Source organism: Felis catus, chromosome B1 (assembly GCF_018350175.1).
Source record: "Felis catus isolate Fca126 chromosome B1, F.catus_Fca126_mat1.0, whole genome shotgun sequence".
Taxonomy (NCBI): Eukaryota; Metazoa; Chordata; class Mammalia; order Carnivora; family Felidae; genus Felis; species Felis catus.
In genome coordinates this window covers 27,007,976-27,035,774 of record NC_058371.1, presented here as the reverse complement: position 1 = coordinate 27,035,774, position 27,799 = coordinate 27,007,976, and the positions used below count along the sequence as shown (strand labels likewise).

At 37.1% G+C, this 27,799-nt stretch overlaps 1 protein-coding gene and 1 long non-coding RNA gene across 3 annotated transcripts in view; one reads left to right on the top strand and one right to left on the bottom strand.

Moving 5' to 3' along the window:
- The window catches only part of TNKS (tankyrase), a 214,348-nt gene extending 187,766 nt beyond the window's left edge, over window positions 1-26,582 (bottom strand). For both annotated transcript variants that reach the window (XM_011281425.4, XM_023252430.2), the window contains exon 1: window positions 25,910-26,582. In XM_011281425.4, coding sequence (XP_011279727.2) covers window positions 25,910-26,582 — 673 coding nt within the window. The remainder of the gene's footprint in view (window positions 1-25,909) is intronic.
- Window positions 26,583-26,861: 279 nt separating this feature from the next.
- LOC105260481 overlaps window positions 26,862-27,799 on the top strand; it is a 95,500-nt gene continuing 94,562 nt past the window's right edge. The window contains exon 1 of the long non-coding RNA XR_006596392.1: window positions 26,862-27,048. This is a non-coding gene — a long non-coding RNA (uncharacterized LOC105260481). The remainder of the gene's footprint in view (window positions 27,049-27,799) is intronic.

Sequence of the window (27,799 nt, the reverse complement as noted above, 5' to 3'; positions counted from 1 at the left end):
TGCTTAATTTACATTTTGGGGGTTCATATACTTGCTCTTTTTTAGAAAATTAAATATATGAACACAGTTGAAATCTCTTAACCCTAGTCTTCTTTCCTCTCCAAAGATACCATTACACAAACTCAATGTTATACTTGTGCATATTTTTATATTTTTCATATACATGTGTTTTTAAGCACGAGTTTATATACGTTATATATAATTCATATTAATACATTTATGTTATGTTTCACATTCCATGCTCTTAGATTATATACCTATTATATTATCAATATCACACAGTCTTTAATCTCTGTTAGGGAGGTTGATAATTGTGGCGATTACCCCCTCTTCTTGTTGGCCCAGAGAAACCCAGTTACTGCTCAGGAATTGGTCAGGATGCGTATGCTAACAGAAGGTAAACCTTTCCCCGGTATAAGGAGTAATCCTCATTACACTAGGCCAGAAAGGTGAATTCATTCCTCTTTGGCAGTGACTGGAATAAGACAGAATGGAAAATCTGGAAGCTTCTGGAAAGACTTTTCTTCCTGCCAATAGAATGTGTGTAGAGGAAAAAGGCCGCTTTCTCCTCTCTCTCTTCCTCTCTATTTCTAGAAAATTTTCACATTAAGGTTGTGACATTCGGAGCTGCTGATCCCATGATGGGAAGGTCAAGAGAATTATGAAAATCCTAGCATACCCCACTGTGCTCACAGAGTACTCAACTAATTCTTGAACTTCCTACCTCTGGACTTGCCAAGCAGGAAATAAACATCCTTAGGCTTTAAATTTCTGTTAGTTGAATTGTGGAATATTTGCAGCTGAACCCATGCAAATTGATACAAACATCTGTTTGTATATTTACTAACCATTCAAGTTTCATTTGTCAGCTTCAGTTCATTGTCTAGCTCAAATCTGTTGCCTTTTTCTTATTATTTTGTAGGAGATCTTTATATATTCTAAACACTTGTATTGGTTACATGCATTAAAAATATATACTTTTGTTTATGGCTTGTCCTTACACTCTACTTACCCAGAGTTTGATTTCGGACAAGTTTTAAACTTTAACATAATAAAATATATCAATCTTTCTCTACACTGTTTGTGCTTTCTACATAGTCTGTAATAAATCCTTCCTATTCTTACACTGTTTATACATTTTCTTCCAGATTACTTTTATAATTCTGCTTTCCATATTTAGATCTTTAATCTACCTGTCCATATGGTGCGAGTCAGAAATCTAATTTTATTTTTTTCTGTATCTTTTCTCTTTGGTTGATCAGTTTGTCTGTTTAATAGTTTAACTTCAAAAAAATCTCTAAGTACTAATCAATTCACCTTGTTCGTCTTAAACATTATCTTGGCTATTACTGCTTTTTGATGTTCAATATGAGTATCTTTAAGTTCCATGAAGAAATGTGTTAGAAAAAAAAGGTTTTAAGTTCATTGATTAGAATTAATTCTATAATGTTGACAAATTTACAATACTGAGTCTTTTAATCCAGGTAAATAATATATCCCTCCTCAAATTCACATCTCCTAAGTCCTTTCATTTTGTGGGGGTTTTTTTTCCTCCATTAATTTCTTGCAAATATTTGTCAAGAATTTTGGGGTATGGTAAAGGTTTTGTTGGTATTGGGATGGAGAGAGCAGCGGTACACCAGGGGCGATCAGTAAAACCAGATCACACAGAGCCTTTGAGTCATAAGGAGTTTGGATCTGAGCAGGAGTTTGTCAGCCAAGATTTGTCCACTAGCTAATGTGACTAGAGGTAGTAATGACAAAAAATGAGGTCAGAAGATAGGCAAGATCTAGATCACGTAGGGCCTTTATCAGTGAGGAGCACATCCAGCTACAAATAACAGAATACTCAACAAATGAAGGCTCAAAAAAAAAAAAAAGTAGAGATTCACAGGTCTTACTTAACTTGTCCAGTCAGAGGCAATTCAGGCTCACATAGCAGTTTAACAAAAGCTCTTTAAAGATTTTTCCACCCTGGCATGCTTAGTTAGCATGGGTAAACTGTCTTCTACTTGTCACCTCATGGTCACGAAAAGAGTGCTACACCTCAAAGCCTGGTATTCAGGGTCCCACACAAGAAAGAAGAGGGCAAGGGAGAAAAAGGTTTTCTCTTAGTCTTTATTATTAAGGAAGCCTCTCTAAGATACTTTCACTTCTATCTTATTAGCCAAAAATGAGTCATCTGACCAGCTCCCCCAAAAGCCTAGAAAATCGGTTCTCTTATGACTGGGCACAGTGCTGCCTTGACCAAAATCTGAGATCTGTTTATGAAGATTAAGGAGAAAATAAACTTTGAGAAAATAACTGAAAGTGTCTGCAGCAACTCACCTGCTGTGGTTTCTGTGACTCACCAAGGAGTAAACTCACGTTGGTTCTTTTACAAATACACTTAACTATTTTCCTTATCCTAATGGTAGAGTCTAAATTAAGGCCACTCAAAAATGTTTCAATATCAAACGTGAGGTCATTTGGCATATATTCACCAGGTCCAAGTTTAGGGACAGAAAACTGTTTCACTTATGTTCAACATTTTAAGCCTGCCTGAAAGTAAAGCTTCAAAGGAACAACCTTAGCAGATATTAAATCTTGTAACAAACAATTATGACTTCTAAAATGTAATAAAAGGAGAGAAACCTAAGGTGTCTGGAGTATTTTAAAGTGATGTTTTTATTTATGGTAGGAAAGTCATAGCTTAAAGATATTTTTCACACTAATCGGACTGTCAGCAAAGTAACAACTACTGTATCTCATTTGAACTGCAAAATCCATTGACCTATATACTTATATACTCGATGAGAAAATGTATATTACATCTCCCATATTTATTTATTTAAAATTTTTTTCCTTAAGGGTAGAAAGACCTAATTACACTCAGAAGATATTCAAAGAGTAAAATACGTTTGAGATTATCTAGGAAATACTCATGAACTCTCACATATATTACTGTCTTTCCTGATACAAAGAAATCACAAAAGCTAAGCTGGAAAAGATAAGGTGCTTGATGGCAGATGTGAACTGTTCGCTATTCTCTCTAAAAACATTAGAAAAAAACAGAATCTAAAAGAGTAGAAGAATGTACTTACTTTCTTAAGCATTATCAATCCACTCCCATACAAATAAAAAGCAAAACAAAAACTCTCACCAATGACAATAAAATTACTTTCAATGAAACAAATTTACCTATGATATATTTATGCAATAGATACAAGGTTTTTAAGTAACTTTTCTTTCCTGGTCAACAGACTTATTCACCAATTTAACACTGATAGCTCCAGATATCTGTGAGCACCTCTAAAAGTCCCTAATTTCACTGAATCTGAACCGCACCTGTATCTTAGCTGATGTGCAAGAGGCAGCCTCAAAATTACAGGGGGTGCCTAGCAGAGCATCTCTACATGATTTTCTAATTTTACTCACTTTCTTCTACAGGCCTACCTTCTAAAGTTTTTTAAGTTTCCAGTTTTACTACATTTTATGAAGGAAATTACATGCTACAATGGTATTCTCTAACCTGGGGAATGGGGAAAGTCTTGCAACATATTCTTTTAAAAATGTCAAGGGTTTTCTGGTCGCCTGGGTGGCTCAGTCGGTTAAGCGTCTGACTTCAGCTCAGGTCATGATCTCACGGTTCCTGAATTCCAGCCCCACACTGGGCTCGGTGCTGACAGTTCAAAGCCTGGAGCCTGCTTTGGATTCTGTGTCTCCCTCTCTCTCTCTCTCTGCCCGTCCCCCAGTCATTCTCTCTCCCTCTCTCTCTCTCAAAAATAAACATTAAAAAAATACTCTCTGGACCTACTGATCTATATGGAGCTGTCTAGTTCTCTTTTTACTGGTTGTATGATATTCCATTATGTAAGCTGTTTTTATTTAACCAAGCTTAAACAACCATTTGAATTGAGATTTAGGCTTAGGCTATGATCCCAGGGTTGTGGGATCGAGCCCCATGTCAGGCTCCACATTGAGCGGGGACCCTGCAGCTGCTTAAGATTCTCTTGGGGGAGTGGGGGTGGGGGGTGGGGGGTGCCTGGGTGGCTCAGTCAGTTAAGCATCCAGCTTCAGCTCAGGTCATGATCTTGAGGTTTTGTGAGTTCAAGCCCCACGTTGGGCTCCGTGCTGACAGCTCAGAGCCTGGAGCCTGCTTCAGATTCTCTGTCTCCCTCTCTCTCTGCCCTTCCCCCACTCATACTCATTCTCTCTCTCTCTCTCTCTCTCTCTCCCCCCCCAAAAATAAATAAACATTAAAAACATTTTTTAAATGTCAAGAATTTTCTATATACTAGGCTAAATTCATGCAATCTACACAGAACCAGATATCCAGTAACAGATTCCTGCTTACTGTATAATAAATATTCTACGACAAAGAAACATAAATTTTCTATTTAATATTCAAAGTTATTATTGCTTCCTATTCTTATTTCAATTCTAACTATATTAGCCTTTAAATAAAGAGTTATTTTACACTTCATTAGGTCGAAAGTCACTGTTAAGCAATAGGGAGCACGTATATTCCCCGTTGGTTCTAAAATAACAATTTAAAAACAAACCACAAAATGACTTAAATGTCAATGAAGTTGCATGTTTTTCATTTGTCAAAGGCAGACTCTCACCAATTTTTCCATTTTTTTAGAACCTGATTTAGAAAAACATTTATGCTTGGATAAAATAGTATTTAATTAATTAGCAAGTATAGTCAAGAATGTGCACCTTCACCAAACCCAACCGAGAAAGCACCAGAAGCAGAAGGGTAAGAGATGAATCCCAGACGCCAGCTTAAAACAACAACAGAAACAGTGTACGAAATCATCCCTTGAGGAAGAAAGAAGAAATGTTTGAGTACCATTGTGAGAAGAAACATCAGCTTAAGAGATAGATCAGGTATCCTGGACAGAGGCGAGGCCAGAAGAAGGTGTCCCAATTGTGTCCTATCACTCCTCAACACTGTCACATTGTTCCCTATGCTACTCTAGAATATGAAAGCAGTATTTCCATCCCAGTTCTAGCCAAAAGAAGAAGGGCAACATCAAGGTAAAATATTAGAACTTGGTCAGGGTGGGAAGCAACATACCGGTGGACTCCCAGTTAGGCAATTACAATGAAGGTGACAGCACTTTGAAAAGAGAAGGGTCAGAGAAATTCTGAGCAATCTGGACGGAGCTGGAGGGAGGCTACCATCCAGAGCCTGTCTACTCTGAGGCATGTCCCTGTTTACCTCAGACCACCTAGAGGACCAAAACCAAGAACACAGGCTTTCACCACCCCTAAACCTGACCCCCATCAAACCCACTCTCCCATAATAATGCAATATTGGCCCAAAGAACTGTTAGTTTCAAGGGAATATAAGCTCACAGCAGAAAATAATAGCATGTTTGAGGAGTGCAAATACCATGAAAGAAAAACAAAACGAAAGTGAAATCAACGGATAAAAAAAAAAAAGACATTTAAAAGTGGCAAATTAAATGCTTCAGGAGAAAAAAAATGGAGAATATTGAAAGCACAACATGAGAACAAAAATGTACCGACTAAAGCCAACTGGAAATACTGACATGAAAAATGTAAGTGGAGAAATAAAAAAATATAATGAATTGATTGAATAGTAATGAAAACAAAGAATAAATTCCCGAGAGAATCAGGTTGAAGGACTATCCCAAAAAGTATCTGATAAGGATAAACAGAAGGAGAGGTAGGAGAGGTAGAGGATGGGAAGAGAAGAAATATACCTATGTAGAAGTGATGATAACACTTCTCATAATTAAAGAAAAATGTAAAGTTTCAGATTAATAAGAGTTCACGTAGCGCCAAACACAATGGACAGATGTGTTATATGTAATCTGCCAATACTAAAGGCTATGAAATTTCTAAATCCTTCAGAAAGAAAATACAGATGATCTACAAAAACAGAAATCATTTTACTTCAGACTAAAGTCAACCTTGTTAGGGCACCTGGGTGGCTCAGTCCATTAAGCATCCAACTTCAGCTCAGGTCATGATTTCACTGCTCATGGGTTCAAGCCCTGCATCAGGCTCTGTGCTGACAGCTCAGAGCCTGGTGCCTGCTTCAGATTCTGTCTCCTTCTCTCTGCCCCACCCCTGTTCGCACTCTGTCTGTCTCTCTCTCTCGCAAATATAAAATAAAACATAAAAAAATAAAGTCAACCTTCTCAGTTTCAGTATTTTGATGCTTAATTTCCTATCTAGCTAACTTTTTATTTACATGAAAGAGCGAAGTTATTCTCATATGTGTAAAATCTCAAAACTGAACACAAAAATATCCCAGTTCAAGTACTCTCATCAGAATACCTCAGCATGATGAAAAATTGATTTAATAGTTTGTGTGTGCGTGTGGGTGTGTGTATCTGTACATCATGAATTATCTCAGTAAAAGTTTATTGCTGTCTCCAGGAAGACTAAACAATAAACATTCTAGCAAATAACTGCAATGTGTGGGTTACAAAGAGTACACAGCTGTGCTAACTTAACCGAGCTGGGGAAGGAAACCTTCCCTATTTATAAAGTGGTATTTTGAGCTAAGATGTAAAGAATAAGCAGTTAACCAGACAAAAGGATAGGAATAAATGTTCTAAGGAGGACAAGGTATAGTATACCCAAAGGTGAAGAGGTGAGAAATGCTTTATACATTCTAGTACCAAAAAGAAGTTCAGAATGGTTCAGAGATACTGTACTAAAGATGCTGAAATAGGAAACAACGTAGAATGAACTAACCTTCTACCACAAAAATCACGGAGAAGCAGGATCGTCCTTCGAAACCAGTAAAACATCAGAACTAAAAATCCTTTAAATTAAATTGTGTTAAGTCAGTGGGAAGACTATGACTGTACCCCACCAAAATGGCATAATTCAAAATTTCTGCAATGCAAATATAGGAAATCTACAAAGAAAAGTACAAAATGTAAACATCTATAATATACATCAATCTTAGGAAACAGAAGACTCAAGACTTGAAATTCCACTGACAGTTTTCAGTCTACTTCCAATTTATTTCAATATAGAACTTATTGAGCAGGAAAGATGAAATATAGTACAATGAATTAATCACTTGGTTAACTAGAAGTCAAAGGAAAAAGAAGTAAAACGTGCCCTACAAAACTTTTGCTTTCAGCTATAATAATAAGTAGACTTCATCTTTTTATTTTAATGGTTTGTACTTACTATACAATAAGTGGTTCAAGGAAACTGGCTACCTACTTAGGATAAAAAAAACACGTTTTAAAAGCCTTACTTCTCAGTATACAGCAAAATAAATTCAAACAGATTAAGGTGCAAAATGAGAAAAGGAAACCATAAAAAATTTAGGTGGACATTTACATGATTTCAGAATGGAAATAATTTTTAAAACATAGAAGAAAACAAAAAGAAAAATTTTAAAGGCAACAGGTTTGGAAAGTTTATGGATAAAATTAAAAAGCAAACCAGGTGGGGCACCTGGGTGGCTCAGTCAGTTAAGCATCCGACTCTTGGTCTCGGCTCAGGTCACGATTTCTCGGTTGGTGAGTTCGAACCTCTGGTGAGTTCGAACCTCGCACTGGGATCCCAGCTGTCAGCGCCAAGCCCGCTTCAGATCCTTCTCCCCCACTCTCCCTCTGCCCCTCCCCAGCTCTCTCTCTCTCTCTCTGTCTCTCAAAAATAAACATTAAAAAAAAGCGCAAACCAGGAAAATACGTGCAATGATAAGAAAAACACCAAAAGGTAAAAGAAAAAGAGCATAAGGGAAAAAGATAATTCACTAAAAAGTAAATCTCAATTATTTTTAAAAGTAAAATCAATTACTCCAGATATAATCAAAGAAATGTATATCAAAACATGAATTCTGCTTTTTTAAAATCAATAAGAAATATGTTTTAAATGATGACATTTGGAGACATGTACAAAAATGCTCACAGGAGCACTATTCACAATAACATATGGAAACTCTCCAAATGTTCACCACCAGCAGAACAGATAAGTCATAGTATATTCACACCATGGAATTCTGTATAACAATGAAAATGAACAAACCACAATTGTGCAAAATAGAGGAACTGCACACAATATAGTATCTACTATACAATATAATTTATATCAAGTTCAAAAACATACAAAACTAATCTATGGGTGGTGTAGGGGTAGTGAGTAACTCAGATGACACAAGACAGGAGCTTAACATGGTTTTTTGCCAAGGGTGTGGTAGGAATATAAATTAGTACAACCTTTTAGTAAAGCAAATTTAGTAAAACAGAGATTCACATACAAAAACTCTCTAGGAATATATGCATAGCACTGTCTTAAAAACTTTCAGCAGGGGTAGTTAGGTGGCTTAGTTAGGTTAAGTGTCTGACTTTGGCTCAGGTCATAACCCTCTTAGTTGTGGGTTTGAGCTCCACATCGGGCTCACTGCTATCAGCACAAAGCCAGCTTCAGATCCTCTGTCTCCCTCTCTCTCTGCTCCCACCCACCCCCCGCTCGTGCTTGCTGACTTCTCTCTCTCTCAAAAATTAACCTTAAAAAAAAAAAACTTCCAGCAATTACCCTTTTAGTTCATTTCATAGACTCAAAACCCAGAACAACAATGAAATTGCAATTTCTTGAATCCCAAGCCAAGTTTTCCCCAGATAATAACTACCTTATAGGCTTGTAGTCAGTGAGTCACAATTATCAAAATACTTCCTAAAACATAAAAAGTTAAAGAAACATTAGATGTTCTTAATCTCACTAGACTTGAGTCTTAATCTGTGTTACATGTATCCTCAAGCAGTGACTCTCAACCCTGTCTGCATGTGAGAATAGCTAGAGGAGATTATTTAAAAAAAAAAAAAAAAAAAAAAAAGGCTTGCCCCTACTCCTGTGATTTGACCTATTTGGTCCAGGGTTAAGAATCACTACTTACAAAGTGAACATCAACATCAGTATTACCTGAGACTTGTTAAAAATGCAAATTCTCAGACTCTACTCCAGAGCAACTCGATGAGAAATTTAGGGAGTGTGGTCTAACAACCTGTTATAATAAGCCCTTCAGCTGATTCTGATGCAGAGTTTCAGAACCATAGTTCTAGTGCTTCGGGATGTTTGTAATCCTCTGAAAAATACATGTAAAATTTGGTTTTAAGTATATCGTTCTGGGGAGAATGTCCATACCTTTCATCAGATTCTCAAAAGAATGCTGACAAAATTAAGAACCACTCACATAAACTCAGCAGCTTTCAAAGTGCGCTCGGTACCCCTGGCGGTCCCTGAGATGCTTTCTGGGGGTCTGAGAAGTCAAAATTATTTACAAAATAATACTAAGATGATTTTGCCTTTTTGTTACCAAGACATTGACAGTACATGATTTCATAACATTATGTGGTTGGTCACCTGAAAAATGCTCTTGATGATACAAAGCAATGGTAGGTGAAACTGCTGACATCTTGGCATAAACCAAGACCGTGGCACCAAACTATACTAATAGTCATTGTATTCTTTACCACCAGGTCCTCACAGTTTAAACAAAACAAAACAAAAACCCAGCCAATTTCACTTAAAAATGTCCTTCATGGGGGCGCCTGGGTGGCCTAGTCAGTTAAGCGTCTGACTTTGGCTCAGGTCATGATCTCACGGTTCATGGGTTTGAGCCCCATGTTGGACTCTGTGCTCACAACATGGAGCCTGGAGCCTGCTTCGGATTCTGTGTCTTCGTCTCTCTCTCTCTCTGCCCCTCCCCTGCTCACGTTCTCTTTCTCTCTCTCAAAAATAAATAAACATTAAAAAAAAGTTCATGAAAACATATACACTCTTAACTTTATTAAACTCCAACCTTAGAGTACACATCCTTTTCAATATTCTTGTGGCAGAATAAGAAATGCACAGTAATCACTTCTGCTAGACACCAAAGTGTGGTTGTCTTGAGGAACCACACTTATGCAACTGTTTGAGCTCAGTTTGACTTGTGTATTGGGCAGACATTTTCTTGAAAACAAACAAAGTGAACCCATCACTTCGAGGCAAGCAACAGACGGTATTTGTTCCTAATGACACGATTTGAGCTTTTAAGCAAAAATGAGAATGTTGTAAAACTTGCATCTGCCCACGAGCATTATAGTTTCCCAATACGTAAATGCTTTTCTGAGAAGACTGGTGTGGTAGTAACAAATATGCTTTACAGTTTCTTATAAAGTAAAATGTATGAACATTTAGAGGATCTGTACACCTCAAGCTAGTATTTTACAAATGACCACAACACATATAGGTGTAGGATCCATCTGTGAAAAAGAGACCAATGGATTTTAACAGAGTATGAAAAACTCATTGATACGGCTTCAGATTCCATGTTGCAAATTACCTTCAGGAAACTATTATTTACCAAATTTGCGTGTAGTACCAAAGAAAAGCACCTATGATTATCTGAAGATGCTATTAAAATCAGTCCTTTCTTTTGAAACTACGTATCTGCTTAAAGCAGAGCTTTCTTCATGTACTTCAATCCAACACAACAAAGGGCATGCAGCAAAGACTTCTCTCTTCTATTAAGTCAGCCATTAAAATGACTTGCAAAGTGTAAAATAATGCCTCTCCTCATTAATTCATGTGTTGGAAAATAGTTACTTTTCATTAACAGTGAGATTTACTTTTACATATAAGAGAGTTTTTTGTTATTTTTTTTAAGTTCTCAGTTTTAATTCCTAATATGATAAATCCAAAGACACAAACAAAAAGCTTTTTCAGCAACGTTTAAGAATGTAAAAAAAGGGGGTGCATGGGTGGCTCAGTCAGCTGAGCATCCGACTCTTGATTTCAGCTCAGATCATGATCTTACTGTTTGGTGAGGTCAAGCCCCGCATCCGGCTCTGTGCTGTCAGCGCAGAGCCTGCTTGGGATTTTCTCTCTCCTCTCTCTCTGCCCCTCCCCCACTCACACACAGTCTCTCTCAAAATAAATAAGTAAACATTAACAAAAAAGAGTGTAAAAGAGTTCTAAGATCATGAAGTTTGGGCATGACTGCATTTTGATAATAAACTTCCTTAAGCATGGGAAACAATGCCATTCTCATCATCCGTCTCCTTATGGCACTTATATTTCTTGAGTTGTTATTGAACTACTATAAAACCTTAGTAAAATCTTAGGAATCATGCCAGATTCCTCAGAAATAGACCCAAAAGGGGAAGACACACTATGGAAGTGTCCCCATGGCTGTTAATTAAGCAAATTGCAAAAAGTTCTTTTGAATTTCCATACACATTTTACTAATATAGTGAGTCTCACACTCCTAGAAGAAGACCACAGTCACTCTTAGAAACATGAATTAACAGAGAGATGAAAAGCGTGTCTGCGATATATCACTAGGATTCACTCTACTGAATACGCTATTTTCCATATTTCATGCTAGTGATATTATGAAATAAATTCTCTCTAGGACAACAGAAAGACCAAAATGCCACTATGATAGATACTACCATTCAAAAATGTTTAATTGTAGTAAAACATCTGTAACATAAGATTTACCACCATAACCATTTTTAGGTGCACAATTTAGGGGCATTAAGTTCTTTCAAACTGTTGTGATTCCCATGTGTTTTATTCAAAATGTATTTTTTTCCTTGACTACTTCTATGAATCAAAACATAGAGCAGTTTATCTTCAAGATTTTCTAACAATTTTAAGTAGTCTTTTTTTTTTTTAAGTTTTTTAATGTTTACTTTTGAGAGAGAGAAAGAGAGAGCCCAACTCAGGGCCTGAAGTCACCAGCCATGAGATCATGACCTAAGTGGAAGTCAAATGCTCAACTGACTGAGCCACCCAGGCGCCCCATCAATTTTAAGTAGTCTTTAAAAGAAAGGAGTTGTGGGGCGCCTGGGTGGCTCAGTAGAGTAAGTGTCCAACTCTTGGTTTTGGCTCAGATCAAGGTCTCACAGTTCATGAGATGGAGCCCTGCACTGGGCTCTGCACTGACAGTGTAGAGTCTGCTTGGGATTCTCTCCCTCCCTCCCTCTCTCTCTCTGCCCCTCCCCTGCTCTCGTTCTCTCAAAATAAATAAACTTAAAAAAAAAAGAATTGCTAAAAGATCCTTCTTCCATTTGATTATGAGGTTCTTCAAAGATTATTTCCAATCACACTTTTAATGTTTATAAAGCAGTTGGTCAAAAGATCAGAGAGCCCAACATTCTGATAATTGCAAAGGTTCCAATACTCTCTAAAAAATATGGTCTCAATCAAATCCTAGTCACAATGTTTTAAGTAAGCATCTACATGAAGTTTTGCTCTATTTTAAATGCCTAAGAAAAAAGCTGGAAGGAAATACACCAAAATGACTATATGAGCTGCCTTGGGTAGGTAGTGAGATAATGGACTTTTTACTGAACTTTCCAAAATCTGTACAACTACTTTTATTTTCAGAAAACAAACTTAAGAAAGTGGTAACAACTGTCAAATTATAAAATGACTCAAAAGATTTTATTCTCATTGCTACTAACTTTCTAGTTGAGTTAGCACAGGCCAAATGACTTTAGACAGCCAGATGTGGATTTAAATCCAGCATCATCATTTAACAGCTACATGACCTTGGACAAGATATAACTCTGTTGAGTCTCAGTTTCTTCGTCTATTAACAAAGACTTAAAATCTACCTTGTACTATTGCTGTGAGGATTAAATAAAATCACATAGGGAAAGCACAAAAATCACTCCAAGACAACTGTTATTTTTATTAATTTTTATATTACTATTTAGTAATAATTTCAAAACTAAGTTCATTCATATATGTGGCAACAGAGCAGTGAAAGCATTTTGATGACAAAGGACTAGACTAATATACAAGGATTATTATTTACACATTAAGAAAGTCAGAAGATCAGAAATCAGAGGCATTAACTAACAAAGTTCACTTGCTCAAATATTTATAGTGCACATACTGGGATCAATTCAATGAACTAAATACTGAACTTCTCTTATTATATACTTCACATTTATCGGCTTTCATAAAATTCCAACAGGATAACAATTACACTTTCCTACTATTAAATTTTAGGATATGGGGGCCGGGGGGGAGGGAGCCAAGTTTTTAATAACTTGCAATAAATTTTTATATTAATCCAAAAGGTTTTCTGTTTGTTTGTTTGTTTTTTTCCCGAATGAGAATATTTTCCTGCAAAGAAGAAAAGTATAGTTTGGCATTTCTTCTCAAGACATTAGAAAAAAAAAAACAGTTAAAATGTATTCATTTACTCACTAACTGTAACCCCATGTCATTTCCTTCTTTAAAAAAAAAGTCAGTAGTCAACATGAGAACAATGTGAGCTTTTGGAAAGGGAGAGCTACACATCTTATTAACAAGATGGATGAGAATGTCAAAATGGTTTCCATGGTTGATGAATATATCAAAATGAAGGCATCCTATCTTTTCAGTGTCTGGTTATACACATACATACCCTAGTTTTTCAAAAGCATTATACCTGAGCATTAACTGGACATCAGGAGATTTAGGTTATTTTTAAACTATAACTGATGATGCAGGGACTTTAACTTTAAAAATTTTTAGTCAATCAGTAAGTTCCGTTTGTCGTTAATACATATCATCTAAAACTACTAAATGCCTCTTCACTTTAAAAAAAAAATCTACCATAAAAGAAAAAAGGTGCAAATCCAAACAAACAAACAACAGCTACCACCAACCATTAATGTACTTTTTGTTATACAGAGAAGGCAAAAGAGAGGAAACTTTACATCATTTTATTTTCTTTTTCTACAATTAAAAAATATACTACTCTAACCAAATAGGAAGCTGACACACTCAAAAAAAAAAGAAGAAAAGGAAGAAGAAGAGAGAGAGAGAGAAAAGAAAAAAAAGGTACTTAAGCTCACAGTTTTTAATTCTATACAGATACCTGAACAAACAGGCAGGACAAGTTTCCACTTGACAAAGAACCCAGCAACTTGCTGTAAGGAAAAGCAATCTTGGACATCTGACGAAGCCTGAAAAGGAAAACCCAGGGAGCCCACAAAAACAAAAAAACTCCTAATGTTTCTTAATTACTCAAAAAATGATTTTTAGAAAATGACCCTCAAAATGATCCGAGTACCTAGACTTCAGGGGAAATCCCATGATCAAGGCTACATCCCACCTTCCTGAGCATTTCTGTTAGAGGAATAAACATAAGTCAAAGTAACTTCAAGGATCTTGACATTGCGGGGGTGGTGGGGGGGGGCAGGAGGAAGGAGGGGAGGGAATAAGAATTTAAGAGACACTTGTCTCTTCAACTGTATCTACTGCATATTTTACAGTGAACCATCCAAAAGATTTCTTTGTCGTGAAGCAAAAGGAAGCTATTAAATACATTTAAAAATAGCTACTCTAGGGATGGGTTAAGCGTCCAACTCTTAATTAGTTTCAGCTAGGGTCACGATCTCAGTTTCATGGGTTCGAGCTGAGGCAGGCTCTACACTGGCAGCACAGAGCCTGCTTGGGATCCTCCCCCTCTCTCTCTCCCTCTCTCTGTCTCTCTCTGCCCCTCCCCTGCTCATGCTGTCTCTGTCTCTCTCAAAAATAAATTAATAAACTTAAAAAAAATTACTTGAAAAAAACTACTTTAAGAATAGCTACTCTAGTGTTTTTACCTGCATTTTATCACAACACTCGTGACTATGTTTACTCTTTTCCAAAACAAGGCACTACAATAAAATATATTTTCTTAGCATCAGTTATATTCCTTACTTTTCTTCTGAGATCGAAGCTTACAATCCCATTTTTAAATATACATATGCTCACAACTTGACCCTTGATTGGCCTTCTATCCCCCAGATATATTTCTTTACCCTTTTAACTGACCAAGAATCACTTCAGATCTGGAAGGAAGGAACACCTGGCTGTGATCTACACAGTTTCTGGGGAAGGAAGGGATGCCCCAGGGGAAAGAAATGGCAGAGGAGTAGACTAAACTTCTTGTCAAAAAAATCTATGTAAACAGACTATGAAGAAAGGATATTATTATTAAAAGCCCCTTAACAAAACGTCTCTGGTTAACGCCCATAGAAAGCAGTACATAAGCTATCTAAGCTGGGACATAAAATGGTGATGTTTCATAATTTAAATGCTACTACTACTGTAAGAAATGAACCTTATAGAGAGACTTCATCTACCCTAGATCAGAGATGCATGTCCAACACGAGAAGAAAGAACAAAGGTTGACATCTCAGACCTTCATTTTTTCTTTCAAACCTCTATTTTTATCCTTGAAATTACCAATTTTTATAAAAATGAGCAATGGAAAAAAATTGAGGTAAAATCCCATGCAAAGTTCTTATAAGAAGAGTTTGAGCAGAATAACATCTCCCCAAAACAATGCATGCCAGAAGAAAACACTCACAAAACAAAATTACGATCTACTATTTCTTTTTGCTAAAAGGCAACAGTAAAACGATGCAAGACATGAAAGAATAGCGTATGTGTGAATTCGAAATAAGATGACAAAACTCAGAAAATAATTCAAAATTTTAAAAATCATTTCATAAGTAAAAACTAAACAAGAAGGAAAACAAAAGTGAAAAAAATACCACAGAGAGTGCCCTGTGATGGGGATCAGCAAACTACAACCCATGAGCCAAATATGGCCACCACCTGCTTTTGTAAACAATGCTTTATTGGAACAAACCACACCCATTCATTGATGTATTTATTGTCTCCGGACACTTTTATGGCACTAAAGCAGAGCTGAGTAGCTGAAACAGTTGAAACAAAGACCATATAGGACACAAAGCTTAAAATATTTATTGTCTAGCCATTTACACAGAAAAACCTTCCAAACTCCTGCCTCAAGAAAAACGGAAGGAAAAGGAAAACATCTTTTAAATGCAAAAAGAAATGAAGATGTATTTTCGGAAAAAAGATTCAAGAGTAAACGACAGTTATCAGGGCTTGCGGGAAGGTGGAAATGAGCAGTTAGTGTTTAAAGGAGTACAGAGTTTATATTTAGAACTATGAAAAAATTCTGGAAATGGACAGTGGTGATAGTTACAAGACCGTGAATGTATTTCATGACACTGAAATAACACTTAAAAATGGTCAAAATGGTAAACTTTCTTATATATTATTTTTACCACACAGAGAGAAAGCAAAGTAGCAAATTTAGAGAGGTAACGCTCCAATATACATAAAAGGAAAAAAACCATGGGGCGCCTAGGTGGCTCAGTCAGTTGAGCATCCGACTTCAGCTCAGGTCATGATCTCAAGGTTTTTGAGTTCGAGCCACGCATCAGGCTCTGTGTCTCCCTCCCTCTCTGCCCTACCCCTGCTTGCTGTCTCTCAAAAATGAATAAATGCTAAAAAAAAAATATTAAGAAAAAACCCACAAATATTAAAAACTAAAATTCAAGGAAACCTTTCTAAAATAAAAGATCTGAAACTATATAAAGAAAAGGCATATCGTGTACCTGAGAAAAATCAACTTAGAGGAGCTAAGACCAAGATATATATACTCTATTAGAATATGTTGACTTTATGGAAGAGAAAAAAATCCTTTGGACATCCAGGAAAAAAGACCAAGGGAAAGAAAATCAGATTACCATCAGACTTTCAACATTAACAGCTTTTACAGAAGAAAATGGGATAATGTTTTAAATACTCAGGAAAGAAAATGAGAACCAAAGATTTTATATACAGTCAAACTGATTTCCAAGAATAAGCCAACAACTGTTACCGACATTTAAAAAAATCTCAGACAATGCTGTTTCCAGGACAGCTTCCTGGGTAAACTCTGGAGAATAACACCAAAATAACTAGAGACATCAATATCAGGACTAGTGGTGAGCATTTGCAGCAAAAATGGCTAGAACAGTAGCTGTAAATAATGATTTCAGGTATCTATTGCTGTATAACAAACTATTCCAAAATCTATGGTTTATGAGAACAACTACTACTTATTATTCTGATGACAACTGAATTACCTAAGCTCAGTCATCTGGAGACTTCATGAGGCTGGAATATCCAAGGTGGTTCACTCACTCAGCTGGCAGTGGAGACTGACTGAGAGCCACAGGCCTTAATTCTCTTCTCCATGGTCCCAGCATGGTGGCTGGGTTCCAAAAGAGAAAGTTTCCAATGCATGAATGTGAAAATTTAAGATCTCTGAAGGCTCGGATGTCATATAGCGACACTTCTGCCACATTTCATTCATCCCAGCAAATCACAAAACCAACTCAAATACAAGAGGAGGGAAATAGGCTGCACCTTTTGCTAAGTGATGTCACATACATTACATAAAGAGGAGGAATATATGGGAGTCATCTTTGGCAACTATCTATCACACATATACTTGTAGAACTAAAACTAAAAAAAGTTGATAAGAGAAAAACAAAGTAAATGTGCAAGACAGCTTCCAGGATGGCTCCCAATGATCCCCATTCCCCATCATATACACCTTTGTGTAACTCTCCCCTTTTAATACAGGTTGGCCCTATTGATTTCCTTCTAGCAAGAAGAATACTACAAACGTTGACGAGACAATATTTGGGATAGTATATTTCGAAAGGACTCTAGCTTCCATCTTGCTTGTCCTTTCTTGTTCTCTCATTGCTGGCTCTGAAAAAAGTCAAATGTCATGTTGTGAGCTGCTCTATGGAACTGAGGGAGACCTCAGTCCAACAACCTGCTTTGAGCCAGAGGACGTAGCTAAGTCATGCCCGGATTCCTGACCCACACCTGGAATCGTGACCCACAGCAACTGACCCACTTAAAATTACAAAATAATAAATGTTTGTAATTTTAAGCTCTTAAGTAGTTTCATGAACTTCAGGGTAGTTTCATAAACAGCAATAAATAACTAACACAGTAAACTCAAAATAAGTAGAAAGAAGGAAATAATTAAGGGAACAAACAATGGAGAAAATTAACAAAGCTGAAAGCTGGTTGAAAAGATCAACAGAATTGATAAACCTCCTAGCAAATCTAATCAAAGAAAACACAAATTATCAGTATGAAAAATAATAAAGGAGTTTATCTCATTAGCTCTTTTTTTTAAATTTTTTTTTCAACGTTTTTATTTATTTTTGGGACAGAGAGAGACAGAGCATGAACGGGGGAGGGGCAGAGAGAGAGGGAGACACAGAATCAGAAGCAGGCTCCAGGCTCCGAGCCATCAGCCCAGAGCCTGACGCGGGGCTCGAACTCACGGACCGCGAGATCGTGACCTGGCTGAAGTCGGACGCTTAACCGACTGCGCCACCCAGGCGCCCCTCTCATTAGCTCTTATAGACAATGTAATAGTAATAAAACAATATTGTAAACAAATGTATGCAAACAAATTTGACAACTTAGATAAAATAAATTCCTTGGAAAATATAACTCACTAAAATTGGGTGATAATTGAGACAATCTCTCAGCCATCTATGTATAAAAGAAAATTCAGTATAAAAAATCCTCCCACAAAGAAAACTACAGGTCTAGTTAGTGTCATTTGGGGATTCTATCAAAAATTTGAAGAAAATAAATGGCAATTCTCCACACTTCATTCAGAAAATAGAGAAATGAACACTGCCAAATACACCTGACAAATACAAATAAAGTGTATTTGGCGTAATCCTAATGCCAAAACTTGGCAAAGACACCACACAAAAAAAGAAAATTACAGACCAATATTTCTCACAAACTTAGATGCAAAAATCTTTAACAGAATATTAGCAAATAAAACATAGCAATATATAAAAAGGATAATATACATCATGACCAAGTAGCATCTACCTCAAGAATGCAAGGTTTGACTTAACATTCCAAAACTCAATGTAATGTAATATATTAAAAGAATAAAGGAGAAAACCCATATGGTCATCTCAATATATACAGAAAAAGTGTCAACAACCTTTAATGATAAACACACTCAACGAACTAGAAATAAAAGAGAACTTCCCCAATATGATAAAGGACAGCTTTGAAAAACTTAAAGCTAACATTATACTTAATGGTGAAGTAGTGAACATTTTCCCTTAAGAGTTGGAACAAGACAAAGATGTCTACCCTCACCACTTTTATTCAACATTATCAAGAAGAACAAATACGAGTCATAACTGACTCCATTTGAAGATGCAATTCTTCAATAAAATCCTAAGGAAATAGTAATTTTCTAGATCACAGGATAATATAAAATTGATCAAATTAGGGGCACCTGTGTGTCTCAGTTAGTTAAACATCTGACTTTAGCTCAGGTCATGATCTCACAGTTTGTGAGTTTGAGCCCTGCATCGGGTTCTGCACTGACAGCTCGGAGCCTGGAGCCTGTTTTGGATTCTGTGTCTCCCTGTCTCTGTCTTCCACTGCTCACGCGCTGTCTCTCAAAAATAAATATTTAAAAAAAATTTTTTTAATATTTTTTAAAAAAAGAAATTGATCAAATTAGCAAACAATTGAAAAATAAAAATTTTCAAAACCCAATGTAATGGCATTAATATACATTTTTTAAAAACTAGGAATAAAAAATCTCTTGAAAGACTCTTACACTAAAATTTATGAAAACTGCTAAGAGAAAATAAAGGCCTAAATAATACTCATGCATTAGAAGACTCAATATTGTTAAGATGTCAATTTTTCCCAAATTGACTAACAGATTCAATATAATCCCAATTATCATCTCAGCATGCTATGTTGTAGAAATTGATAATCTGATTCTAAAACTTCAGTGAAAATGCAACAGACCTAGAAGATCCAAAGCATCTTGAAAAGGTTAGCCAAATTGGAACATTCAAACTATCAACTTCAAAAATAACCACACAGCTACAGTTACCCAGCCAATGTAATTCTGACATAAAAACAGGCAAATATATCAACAAGACAGAATAAAAAGCCTGAATACAGACCCCCCCCCCCCCCCTTATACAAGCATCTGATTTTTGACAATGAAGAAAAAGCAATCCAATAGAGAAAAGAAAGCCTTTTCAAGAAACAGCATCAAAAAAAGTGAATATCTACCCAGAGAAAAATAAACCTCAACTCAAACTCACAGATGACACAACAATGAACATAAGATTGATCACAAACTTAAATGTAAATGCTAAAACCATAAAGCTTTTAGTAAGAAACATCTATCTTTGTTACTTGGGAATAGGTGAAAGTTCTTACCCCAGTCATAGGTCACAGAAAGCAATAACTATAAAATAAACATACAAATAACATAAATTAAATTAAATTTGAAACTTCCATTCAAAGGACTTATTAATAACGGATCAGCACATGTGTAACATATAGCTAACGAAGGATTAACACGCAACTATATAAAGTACTCCCAAAATTCAACATAAAAAGATGAACCCAATGAAAGTAAACTTTGTCCAATTTTTAAAAAGACAAAACTTCATAAAACATATATAAATGGCAACTAAACAGATGAAAAAAGTCTTCAACGTTAGACTTCAGGGAAATGCAAAATAAAATCACAATAAGATAAAATTAAAACATCTGAGAACATGAAATGATGAAGATACAGAACAGCTAGAACTCTTACATATTACATTAATGGAAATGTAACATGACACATCCACTTTGGGAAAACGTCTGTAAGTTTATTAAAACTGAGTATTTACCTACCCTAAGCCCACCAATTTCAACACTAGGTATATGCGCAAGAGAAAGAAAGTCTATGTCCACACACAAAAAAATGTTTTTTACAAGAATGTTCATAGCAGCTTCCTTCATTAAAGTCCAAAACTGGAAATACCCTAAAAGTTCATCAATAGGAGAAGAAACAAACCAACTATAGCACATTCATATGATGAAATACTATTCAGCAGTAAAAAGGAGCCACTGATACATGTTACAACATCAAAAACATCAGCTGAGCAAAATATATCTTACAGAAAAAGAGTAGATATTATAGGACTCCATTTTTATGAACTTTTAAAACAGGCAACTTATAATCTAGAGTGGACAAAAAGAACAATATTTGCATCTGGGACAGGGATTGAGGAAATGGGCATGAAGGAACGTTCTGAGGTTATGATGACTTTCCAAAAGGGTCTGAGTTGTCACATTTGTCAAAACTCAGTGAATGGGGGCACCTGGGTGGTTCAATCACTTAAGCATCCGACTCTTGCTTTCAGCTCAGGCCATGATCTCACAATTTGTGAGATCGAGCCCCGCAACTGGCTCTGTGCTGACAGTGAGGAGCCTGCTTGGGATTCTCTCTCCCTCTCTCTCTGCCCCTCCCCTGCTTGCACACATTCTCTCTCTCTCTCTCTTTCTCTCTCTCTCTCTCTTTCTCTCTCTCAAAATAAATAAACTTAAAAAAATTACTTAAAAAGAACTCAGTGAATGTACAAATAAGATTTGTACAGATTTTACATTAAAACACAACTTTGTAAACAAACACTGAACTCTAGATAATAATATGCATATATTCGCATACTTAGGGAAGGTGCACAGATGCTTGCAATTTACACTAAACTACCCCCCCAAATAGATTGATAGAAGAATATACAAGCAGATACATATGTAATAGAAATTACACAGTATTTTAATTTATATAAACACTCCTCTATTGTTGACTAGTTTTATATAACATCTTACAAATAGCTATTTTGTTCTTTAAATCACTTGCCTCCAAAGAGTGACATAGTTAAAGTAGAAGAAAGAGAAACTTACCACATCTTTCTAACTAAAAGTTCAATGTAACTTTTTTTTTAAATGGTACCTTAAAGCATAAGATTTTAAGAAAACACTAAATAAAAGATAAAATGGAAAGACATTTATGAAGCTAGTTCCTTTTACAAATTAGATCCTTCTTAAACTCTGAGGCAGGGCATTTGCTTGAAAGTATAATCAAGGAGTTTACCAAACAATGTTAACAATGTTAAACAAGATTCCCACTCCAGGACTGAAGGGTTCCGACTCATTTTCTTAGCCATTGATGGGCAACAGCTCAGAAAACGTGATGTTTTTTATGTGTCTTTTTTTCAGGTGTAGGAACTTCATTTGCACCATCAAAGTCAAAAGAAAGCATAAAACTGCCATACATAATTTGCTGGGTTTGATACTGAAGTGCCTCGTATTACATATCCTAATCTTAGGTTAATTAACTACTTGGGAAGCCTATTTCAAAAGTTTATCAATTTAAATACTACAAAATCTCAGAATTCAATGCTTCATTCAAGTTTTTTTTTTTTTTTTTTTTTTAAACCCATCTAAACTTTTCTTTAAAAGAGATCACATGAGAACATACTGGTCCTTGTAACAAAAATATGTCACTAGGAACTGAACTGAACACTCCAAATTGATACTATTTATATAGCTTTGCCTGCTGTCCTTTAAATAACAGAAAATCAGGGTCAAGGATCTTATCTGTAGGAGAAAGTCTTATATAAACTCTAGTCAACAATGAAAAGACCGGGTCCTTTTGATATGGCCATCTTAAGAAGGCACTAGAAATAGTATTTTGAGAATCTACATAAACAATGGAAACTGGAGATTACGTTTCTAATTATGGACAGAGTGATTCCATTATTGTGTCTAAGCCATATTTTAAATAAATAATTATCACGGTCCAAAATGGGATAGAAAAAAATGTTTAATTCTGCATCTGGAAAGAATTATGATAATATTTTTAAAAGTTATAAGGATTTAGGGGTGCCTCAGTGACTCCATGGGTTAAGCTACCAAGGCACCCCTAAATCCTTATAACTTTTAAAAATATTTTGGTTTCGGTTCAGGTCATGATTTCACGTTTCATGGGCTTGAGCCCTGTGTGGGGCTCTGCACTAACTGCAGAGTCTGCTTGGGATTCTCTCTCTCCCTTTTTGTTCCTCTCCTCCCTCTCTCAAAATAAATAAATAAGTTTTTTTTTTAATAATAAAAGTTATGGGGCGCCTGGGTGGCTCAGTCGGTTAAGCGGCCGACTTCGGCTCAGGTCACGATCTCGCGGTCCGTGAGTTCGAGCCCCGTGTCGGGCTCTGTGCTGACCGCTCAGAGCCTGGAGCCTGTTTCAGAGTCTGTGTCTCCCTCTCTCTCTGACCCTCCCCCATTCATGCTCTGTCTCTCTCTGTCTCAAAAATAAATAAACGTTAAAAAAAATAAATAAAAATAATAATAAAAGTTATAAGGATTTAAATATGACTTCATACCACTTGAGATCTTGAAAATGATTTCATTTCATTCTATAGAACTGTAGACTCACTTCTCAATGGAAACAAAGGCATTAATTAACAGTCTTCCTTTCCAATCTTTGCTTGGCTAGATTGGACCCATCCTTTAAATCCCTCTCTGTCTAAAAAGACTTCCTTAAACGCTGTAAAACCAGGACAAGAAACCCTACTGCCTCCTCCACTAAAGTATATTCCGATAACTCCAGGTTACACACTTTATGGGGTTTTGTTATTACTGCTGTTCTTGTTTAGTCTTCCCTATTAGACTGTAAGCTCCGTAAGGGCTTAGATAGCCCTATCTACCACATCAAAATTGTGTTGGTATTTAACACCTGACCTATGACAAGTAACAAAACATTTGTGGAACAAATGAATTACGGTTTTTAAACTTCTCCACCCAAGGGATTGTTCCAATTTCCTCTTTAAAACAGTTTTTCTATGACAATCCCATTACTAGATTCTAACCAAGAGTCAACTGAGAATTATTCTTAACCACTCATCCAACACTACGCAATGCACACAAATATGGAAGTATGATAAACTGCGGAGTGTTATGTTTTTATACCATGTAGTTTTACTGTGTTTATCTGTTTTCCACAACGAAACTAAAAAATTTTTCTTAAAAAAACAGTTAAAAGTCAGGTTCTCATAATTACAACATAATTACAGGCCTGTGTGTTATTGTCTTGTAACTTATTGGGTACACATAAAACTCTAAAACAGAATAAAAAGTAACTATTGTAGCACACCGAAGTTGATTTAGAAGCCAAGCACTGTTTCATGTGTGACTGATCCTAAATAAGTACATTATCACAGATATACACATAACTATCCTCTGTTAACAATTACTTATAATGTGGTACAGTGAGGAATGACAAGATTTGTGATATGTGCTGAACTAGTCAAGTTTGGAATAATGTATGCAAAAGCAAACCTCAGTTGACTTATTATATCAGACTCAGAGCTTTCATTTGACCTAAAGAAAAATAAATGCTATTTCATCTAAAATAAGCAACACCCTTGAGCAAATATCTACTATATGGGCCTGTTTATGATTCAATTCACTAAATACCTAATAGTATCTATACTATCTATAGTGTCTATACATCAAAAATGGATCCAGTAATCTAATAATGATTTCCTGTTTCTCATATTGCTGACCATGACCCATTAACAAACTACAAACAACATTTGTTAAAAATGAAATGGAATAGGATATAAAATATAAGAAGACAACACATGTAATAAAGGAAAGTATTATTTCCTAAAACTTTTGATTCAGTTTCTACGTGTGTGAAGCAATGTAAAATAGATTTCTAAGTATAGACTGCAATAAAAAAAATGTGTGAATGCTACTCTTAGAGTTTATGCCCCAGTTACTTCTTCCCCCCAAACAGTGCAAAAGCAGAAACTTTCCATCACACACACTCACAAAGTGAAAAGTGACCTTAACCCAGGTATTGGTTTTAATAGTTTTAGCTTGATTACACAAACTCTAAAATCAAACAGTTCAAATCCAGGTTCCATGATTCTCTGTGTGAATTTGAACTTATTTTAATAATAAGTGCTTCATGTCTGTCATCTATAAAATGAGGGTAATAATATCTTTCAAGTTGGGGTAAAAAATATATAATACACATAGTTCCTAACATATCTTTTACCATAAATAGAACAAACTGAAAAAGTGATATGTATTGCCAACATAGCAAGAACCTTAACAGGAGGTATCTTCGGTGTGTTATCTTTGATGTGTGTGTGTGTGTGTGTGTGTGTGTGTGTGTGCGTGTGTGTGCTTTTTCATTGTGTACATTTCTGTCCTATATGAATTTTATAATGTATATAGAGCATATACATTTTTAACGTTTCTAATGTATATAACATTATTTTCTTTATATTTCAGAATATCAATAGTAGATATCTGGGCAGTGAGATTATGACCCTTTTTTTAATACCTATCTGTATTTTATAAAAATAGACTAGGTATTTTTAAAAGACAATGGCCAATTACTTGATTAAAAAAAAAAAAACAAACACACACAAAAAGTGTGTGGTCCAGAGTTTAGGAACTAGCAGGGTTTTTTTGGAAAACTAATGTGCCAGATGCTTCTCACTAAATCCTCACACAAACTTAGTATATCATTTTTGTCCACAAGAAAACCGAGGCAATTGAGATAAGGTAAACTGTCTATCAGACAAGTAACAAATAGGAGTGTCCAGGACTTCAAACCCTTTATTTCTTCTACCATCACATATGCATCCAAACATTCTTCTCCAGTTGTTTCATATAGGCATATTTGAATCTACCCAATTAGGCTGTAAACTCCTTGAGAAAGGGGGAAAGTTTCACATACTTCATTTATATCTTTCATTGGCTTACTAAGAGTACCATAGATTCTTAAACACTTGTTGAGTTACATTAAACTTCTTTTGGTCTAGACTATCCTCATGGAACATACCCGTGTTGTAAAAACGAAATAAACTAGTAAACAAACGACAAAACTCTTAAGACTGCCCAAATCTAACTTTATTCCTTCACACTCGTAACCGAAAAAGTTTAAGTATACCCATATCTGGAGACGATCTCTAAGGGAGTTTGGAAACGGGTACAAGTATCACTATGCTAACGCTAAAAAAGAATGAATTCACACATTCCCCCACCACGCCCCCGTCATCCAGGCACTATCCTAAAGAAAGGAACCTCTAGACTTCCGGTGAGGTGTTGAAGAACCATAACCACGCCCCCACTTTATTCTATCATAACTTGTTTTCCATCCCTACCCAGACCCCTGTCCCCAAGACCAAACCCTTAATAAACAAAAGTCTCTGACCTGCAGCGAAGTGCAGGGGAGAAGACTTCCGGCCGGCCATGTCCTTAGCATTCACGTTTGCCGCGTCCACCAGCCTCTTTACCCGGGACACGTCCCCATTGCGACAGGCCTCCAACAGTTCCCGTAAGGCCCCGCTTACTGCTGGGACCCCTGGCCCAGGTCCCGCTGCCCCAGGCCCCAATGTTGCTGTGGTGCTAACTCCTGCCGCCTCGGGGCTCTCCGCCAAGCTCGATCCGGGGGAGGATGGAGAGGAAGATGAGGAAGAAGTCGGGGAAGAAGAGGACGACGGTGAATTGTTACTGCCACCGCCGGCTGGGTTGGGAGCGACCCCGACGGCAGATGAAGCGGAAACCGCCGGGGCCACGGGAGCGGCGGCGGCCGTACAGATTGTGCTGGTGGTACTGCAACAGCTGGTACTGTCAACCGGCTCCGGGGATCGAGGCCTGTCGGGCGGATCCCGACTGCCATCCCCCTCCGGCAGCGCTAGGCCGTGCCGCGGGGAGGCGAAGGGGGCCAGGCCACCCGCCGTTGGGGAGGCTGGTGTGGTCCCCGGGGCCAGGCCAGGGCTGAGTGGGGGTGGAGGTGGCGGCGGCGGCGCCGAAGCCCCTGGGGCGGGCTGGAGCTGTTGTTGATGATGGTGGTGATGATGCTGAGAGCGACGCGACGCCGCCATCTTCGGACTCCCCCAGCACTGTCACTGCGGCAACGGCCCCACCGCCCGCCCTCACTTCCGACCGCTAGGCCAATTAGCATCCAGCGCACAGGAAATGATGCGGAGCGGAGTGGGAGGGGCCAAAGAGAAGGAGGGAAGTATTGGGAGCTCAGAGAAAAGCCGAAGAGCGGGGCGTGGCTTTGTGACCGAGGGGCGGGTTTTGTGACTGAGGGGCGGGCTTTGTGAAGCCTTGGCGGGCCGGCTGCGGAGATTTGAAAGTTGGAGCAGACCACTCCATAAATGAGGCACTTTTCTTTCCTCCATTCTCGCTTTCAGTTTGCTTGCCTTGCCCTGCTCGGTTCTGTCGCCACGTCTCCTTCAGTCTTCCGTATCTTGCTCCGGAGCGTGCTCCTAAGGCGTAACTCAATGCAAGAAGGGACTGTATCGCTTGTCATGTCTCAGGTGGCCTTGTCTGAGAAATGGAACTGTGAGTACCTACCACACAGAATTGTTAGCAGAATTAAATGAACAAATGTACACAAAGCGCTCTGACCGTTCCTAAAACATAACTATATTTAGCCCATTGGTAATTTTTTTTAATGGAGCCCCCCATCCTCTCCCCTTCCCCCCAGCTACTCCCCCCCCCCCCGTTATTCTCTTGGTCTCAATGTCCCTTCCTGTAAGTAAGTATTCTCGCTCTGTCCACTTTATTAATATTCCATTTTAAAATAGTGGTTCAGGGGACGCCTGAGTACCTCAGTCGTTAAGCGTGGGACTCTTGACTTAGGCTCAGTTCATGATCCCACGGTTCCTGAGTTCCAGCCCTGCATGGGGCTCTGTGCTGGCAGTGAAGAGCCTGCTTGAGATTCTCTCTGTCTCAAAATAAAAAATAATAAATAAATAAATAAATAGTTCAGATTGCCAGGATTGGAATTCAAACTTCGTAATTTACTAGCTGTGTAAATTTGGGTAAACTGTTTAACCACTCTGCATCTCACGTTCTCCTCTGCAAAATCGAATTAATAGTTCCATAATTGTTAACTATTAAAATTATGATTTTTCTATTATGTTATCTCTGTACTTTTATTTCTCACCTAAAGTTTGACTCTAATAATTATGAATATGTTCCTTTTGAATTCTTTTTAGCTGAACCTTTCTTCCCCAATCCTCTCGCCTCTGTTCTCTCTCCCTCCCAAACTAAGATAAAAACTTGACTGCTATCCATCATTCACCTTTAG